Source organism: Rosa chinensis, chromosome 1 (assembly GCF_002994745.2).
Source record: "Rosa chinensis cultivar Old Blush chromosome 1, RchiOBHm-V2, whole genome shotgun sequence".
In the NCBI taxonomy this organism is placed as follows: Eukaryota; Viridiplantae; Streptophyta; class Magnoliopsida; order Rosales; family Rosaceae; genus Rosa; species Rosa chinensis.
The window spans coordinates 37,250,464-37,257,000 of record NC_037088.1 but is presented as its reverse complement, the minus strand read 5'-3'; the positions used below and the strand labels follow the sequence as shown (position 1 = coordinate 37,257,000).

Genomic DNA, 6,537 nt, shown 5'->3' with positions numbered 1-6,537 from the left:
AAAAGCTTCGCAGACAGGCTGATGGTTTCTTCTAATTAAAATTGGATATATCCAAAGCGTATGATTGCTTGGAGTGGCAGTACCTAGAGGCCGTCCTACTTAAACTAGGCTTCTGTCGGAGTTGGGTCAATGTTGTACTGGCCACAGTGAAATCTGTTAGCTACTCCATCCTGATCAATGGCTCCCCTACAGGTTTTATCTTACCTTCTAGGGGTATCCGTCAAGGCGATCCCCTCTCTCCATATTTGTTCATATTGTGTGCGGAAGGTCTTTCCGCACTTATCTCCTCCTCTGTTCAAAATGGCACCATCCAAGGCCTCAAGATGACTCCCACTGCTCCCACTATCCATCACCTTCTCTTTGCGGATGATAGTTTTCTCTTTGGTAAAGCCTCGGCTCGTGAATGTCGAGCCTTTAAGCAGGTACTTTCTACTTATGCACGAGCGTCTGGGCAATATATCAACTTACAGAAATCTAGTGTTGTTTTTAGCGGTAATGTCCAAGCACAGGATAGGACTGTTCTAGCTGGCATACTCGGGGTACAGTGTGTTACAGAACATGGCTTATATTTGGGCTTACCTATCCAAGTTGGCCATAATAAGAAGGCTATCTTTGCTTACCTCAAGGAGAGATTATCTAAGAAGCTCATTAGCTGGCGTGCAAAAATCCTGAGCTCGGGTGGTAAAGAACTACTTATTAAGGCCGTTGCTCAAACTCTACCAAACTATGTGATGAATTGCTATGCTTTACCTAAATCTATGTGTGATGACCTTCAACAGTTATGCTGTCAATTTTTCTGGGGCAGTACTGATGATAAGAGAAGAATTCATTGGCGATCTTGGGAAAGAATGTGCCTTCCCAAAGAGAAAGGTGGAATGGGGTTTAAACATCTACACTCCCACAATCTAGCTATGCTTTCGAACAAGGCTGGAGGTTGCTCTCGCACCCGGAGTCACTTGTAGCACAAGTTTTTAAGGCTGTGTATTACCCTTTCGGGACTTTTCTCACAGCTGATATGGGAGACCGTCCCTCTTATTCTTGGCGCAGCTTGTTGGAAGCCAGACCAGTGCTCCAAGCTGGTCTACTTTGGCGGATTGGGGATGGTCGCTCAGTCAACATATGGGAGGATGACTGGATACCGAATGTCTCTCACTATTTGATTCCTCGACCTCCAGATTCGATTTTTGAAAGGGTGTCCGATCTGATTAACTCGGACCCTTTGTCATGGGATATTGCAGCTGTCCATGCTTGTTTTGAACCTCAGGTGGCCTCACAAGTTCTGGCGATCCCGCTTAGCAGCCGGTTTGGATGCGATAGGCTGTCGTGGAAGCTGCATAAGAAAGGCCTTTTCTCAGTCAAATCAGCTTATAAAGTTGCTTGTGATTTTTCAGTGGGTAATCTCTTTGCTTCTGCTTCGATGGGCGATCCATATGGACCAATTTGGAAGGCACTATGGCAGGCCAAAGTGCCCAGCAAAGTTGCCATTTTTGGGTGGCGAGCAGCTCACAACCTCCTTCCCACCCGGACTGCTTTGACCTTGAAGGGTTATACTGGTCCTTTGCAATGTGTAATATGTGGAGCACATGTTGAGACCTTGGAGCATGTTTTCTGCAATTGCAGCTTTACTCAGGAAATCATTGGCACTCGTCCCTTATCTATACCCGAGTCCTCACTGTGTTGGAAAGATTGGCTTCTAGATCGAGCCCTTTCTCTGGCTCCAAGAGTCTTTGATTAGTTACTGGTGCTACTTTGGAATGTGTGGAGGAACCGGAATGACAAGTTATGGAATAATCATACTCAAACCAGTTCTGCTCTTGTGGCCATGACGATGGCTTGGTATGAGGAATATCTCCAAGCTACCGCTCTTACCGATGCTACTTCACGGGTTCAGACAAAACCTAGAAAGATGTGGGCTGCTCCGGAGGTTGATTATCTGAAGCTCAATGTGGATGGGGCCTTCCTGCCCTCCATTCAGTATGGGAGTACGGGAGGAGTACTTAGAAACTCCCAAGGTCAGTTTCTAGCTGGTTTTTCCTCCAGAGTAGATTTTGTCACCTCCCCTTTGCAGGTTGAACTACTTGCATTGAAACATGGTCTGGAGTTATTGCAAGCAATGCAGATTACTCATGCCATTATTGAGAGCGATTGTTTAGTTGCTGTGCAGACTATTACTTCCACAACCCCAGACTTGTCTTTGTTAAGTGCTCTAGTGGTGGATATCCGAGGCTTGTTAGCTGGAATTGAGACCCTAAAACTCCTCCATGTTCCCCGTCAAGCCAATACAGTAGCGCATCAGTTGGCTAGTTATAGTTTTGAATCAAATGTCCATCTTGAATGGTTTGTTAATACTCCGGAGTTTATCCTGGATGCCCTCATGTACGATTTCAATCGTATCTAGTAATAAAATCTCCTCTTCACTTCAAAAAAAATATATATATATAAATCAATGAAATCTTCCTTTTTCTTCCTTTGCTTTTGCTTTCTGTTTTCGGCCGTTCGTTTCTTTACTTTTGATTTCTATATTCTTTGCTTGTTTTGGCAATTTGACCATGTGAATCTTGTACTGTTGTTGTGGCCATGTGCATGTGCCTTCTTAATGGATTCACCCTTCGACCAAAATATATATATATATATATATATATATATATATATATATATATATTCAAAATGTGACCAACGGTCAATATTTGAAGGTCCGCGATTACGCCGGCCGCAATAGATACAGCCCCGCATCGCAGTTGTTGTCGGTTTCATTATCAATATGAATTTGATAAGAAGAATTTGATTCCCAGCATCGCATGGGCCAGTTCATGTCCCAGTATCCATCTCTCTCTGTTCGTCTCAAAAATCCTTAAATTCAACCATTCACTCCCCTTCAACTCGTGCATGCACTTCTCCTCTATATTCCATGATGATGAGCAATTATGGACGCCAACGACAACTAGTGGTCGACTGTTGGTATTGCCAGACCCAAATCCCGCTGCCTTCTGTGAGTCCGATATCCGTCCGCTGCCGCCGCTGCTATGCCAGTACCGGCGTCGCCTCTCCGGGCTTCCCCCGTTCCCCCTATAGTGCTGTACCCTACTATGTCCGTATAAACCCACCACCACACGCCGGCTTCCCCCAAAGATCACCAGGACCTCCGCAGAACGTGCACAGGCGGAAGAAGGCGGTGATCTGCGGGATATCGTATCTCTACACGAGGACTGAGCTCAACGGTTGCATCAATGACGCCAAACGCATGCGGACTCTCCTCATCAGCAAGTTCAATTTTCCAGAAGATTCCATTGTCATGCTCACTGGTATGGATCGATCATGTTCATGAACATTGCTTGTTATATATAATTTTATATTTGAGTGTTATATTGGACTCTTCAGACCATAAAAAGGCTGAGACTTGAGAAATGGAGGTGTTCGAAGCTTTAGGGTAGTTTTTATGAGGAGACAGTTAATTTAGATGGGAAATGCAGTTGGATATCTTGTTAAGTAAATGTTGTATATAGGAAAGCTAATGATTTAGTTATCGGAGAAGATAAGAGTCTAATTTGGGTGATTTTCATCATATTTGGTAAGCTGCTAATTACCAGTGCCTAAATGTAGCTGATTACTGATCTGATGGCTTGATTCAACCATCATTTTTTTTATGTCATCTTTGAAGAAAATTAAAATACATCACCTGATGGAAGTTTAACAGTTTCGTCTTCCTACTTGCTAGATGAACAAGTCTTTTACCAATAATTAGCTTGACATACGGTGTGGCATATGAAAAATTTGAAAAATTTGTTGGTGATGAATTTTGCATGACTTGATGATTAGATCACGAATGGGGGTCTTCTTTAGGCTTTTTGGACTCTTTATGAATTTCATATGCTAAGCTTTACACTAAATATATAGGAACCTTACATTGAAACTGCAGGACCGCAGTGGTCCGTACTCTTTTTTTTATAGAGTAGTTGTATCTGGGCTGGGGACTGCCTGACTTCTTGATTCCATTTTTGTTCTGTTATATTATGTTGAACTTCTACTCGCTTGTGAGGGCAATCGTTATTTTACGAACAAGACAAGGGAATGGTCAAGTGTTGGCTGTGTTGCGTACTATTGTGATGTAGAACAGATGGCGGTCCAATTTCAAGAACAATTGGATCGTGCTAAAGGTGGAAACCGAAAAGTGACTAGTAGACGTGAAATGGGCCTCCGGAGTCCGATTGGGACGCACTTTAGCTTTTCGGAAAGGGAATCGCGCCAGAAACCAAACTCGTCGCTATGCCACGACGTGTGACCTTTTTCGGGCTTTCGGGGTCGTTTAGGGCCTCAAAACTGCATTTTTCTATTTTACCCGTTTTTGGTTTTCTTAGTTAATTTTGGATTGTTTTCGTTTTTATCCATGGGCCTTAGGGTTTTCTTTGTTAGTCGCCCTAGGGTACTTTTCTCTTATTTATGCGGCTGCAGAACGTATCTTTCATCTTTTATCAATTAAATTGAGATTATTCTCTTTTATCTCTGGTAGACTCCAGAATCTTTTGCTTAGATTTATTGCTGGTAAACCTAGTTATCAATCCGACTGCGTCATATTGGAACAAATTATATTTGGCTTAATGCTCTCCTGCAAGGTAACTAATAGAAAAACTAGAGCTTGCCTAGTTTAAGTCAGGACTAGTAGGCACACAGCTTCAGTACATTCAGGACGATATTGCATCCCTTTGGTTATTGTCATTTATAGTTGCAAGTACTTTAATCACTCAAATCAATTTTGTCTTGTTCTTCAGTCTGTTCATGAACACGAGTTGACAAAAGGGGTTATCTTCTGGGGTGTCATATATAGTCTTCACCTCCAAACAAAGAAGCTTCCTAATAACCTTTGCCCTTCTAGTATGAAATTCCTGCCATCTCAAAGAAAATGCTTGCAAATTTGTCTTGATGCAAACCATTTGGCAAATACGAAGCAAAAGTAAATAGCCTTTGGCAAATTGTATTCTTATTTTCTAACATTTATATTACTAATTATTTACATATTTTGTACTGCAGAAAAAGAAACTGATCCATATAACAAACCATATAAAAACAACATTAAAAGGGAATTACGTTGGCTTGTGCAAGGATGTGAACCCGGTGACTCCCTTCTGTTTTACTACTCTGGTCATGGTTCACAGCTGCCGGAGCGGCATCTAGGTGATGAAGATGATGAAATGGATGAAACCCTTTGTCCCCTTGACGTCGAAACCCAGGGTATGATTCGTGATGATTGGATAAATGCAACAATTGTTAGGCCCATTCCACATGGGGTCAAGCTTCATGCAATTATAGATTCTTGTCATAGTGGCACCATACTGGATTTGCCATGGCTTTGCAATATGGACTGGTTAGTGGGTGTAATATAAAGTATGCATTTCTAGCTTCGCTTTCTATATCTACCCACTTGAATAGTCCTTGTCTAAAATAAGATTTCTATATGTGGATATCCCTTGTTGATTTAGGGATGGAAACTATGAATGGGACGATCATAGGCCTAAATCAGGCGTATACAAAGGAGCAAGTGGTGGAGAAGTTATATGTATCAGTGGTTGTGATGACCATCAAACCTCTGAGGAAACACCATCAGTAAGTTTGACAAAAAAAAAAAAAAAACAAATGTCTCGAGTTCAGTAATGTTTATAGCTTCAATTTCCACAAAATCTGATTGATGCTTTTTGGGGTTATCCAAGATCCCAACAACAGGTGTCATGACTTCCTGCTTCATCCAAGCAATCAAGAGTGGACAGGCAGCCACATATGGGAGCTTACTCTATTATATGCGTAATAACATTCGTAAGGTTTCTGGTGGTGGTGGTGCTGTTACATCTCTTGACAGCATGCTTCCAACAGGCGGAAGTGTTGGTGGTGGTAGGCTAAGACAGGTATTGGCTTGCACAGCATTCTTTGTATTGGTATTGAGGTTCAATGATAGTCGTCGTTATATATCACTATGGGTTTCTATATAAAAACAAGCTTCATCTGCAAATGAGTCTCATTAGTTTATAAGCATCCGGTTAAATTTGATTCTCATATATTTATTTTTCCTTAACAGTTGCAATTTCGTGTCATTGATGCACCATTTTGTTTTGTTGTTACAGGAGCCTCAATTAACTGCCGGCAAGCGGTTCGATGTGTACACGAAACCTTTTACCCTATGATCTTTTATCTGTCTACACAGATCAACACTTCATTATATCTCTAAATGTACTTTAGGCTTTTGATAATTGTGAAACAACTTGATGAGTAATAAATTTATGTTTGCTATCGATAGGGTTACTCTTGTTTGTACTGTTCCCTAACTTAGGTATAACTGTCCTCTGTTCCTAAGATGTTTTTGTTGAAACAGGATATGCATCTGAAATTCCCATTATATGACCTTGTTTACTTGAATTACTTTTCTGGTCTTAACAAAATGATAGGGTAGCTGACGGGGAGACATAAAAAGAAGAGCTTGAATGCCTGAAAATACTTGAAAACGGAAATTACAGTGTGTTCACTTATAAATGAATGATTCTTTGAACTCAT

At 41.4% G+C, this 6,537-nt stretch overlaps 1 protein-coding gene across 1 annotated transcript; it reads left to right on the top strand.

Moving 5' to 3' along the window:
• The first annotated feature begins 2,755 nt into the window (after positions 1-2,755).
• LOC112180570 (metacaspase-1) lies at positions 2,756-6,275 on the top strand. Its single transcript, XM_024319125.2, has 5 exons — positions 2,756-3,302; positions 5,026-5,359; positions 5,475-5,598; positions 5,703-5,894; positions 6,111-6,275. The coding sequence occupies exons 1-5, from the start codon at positions 2,909-2,911 to the stop codon at positions 6,168-6,170; spliced, it is 1,104 nt and encodes a 367-aa protein (XP_024174893.1). The 5' UTR covers positions 2,756-2,908; the 3' UTR covers positions 6,171-6,275.
• The last annotated feature ends 262 nt before the right edge of the window (positions 6,276-6,537 follow it).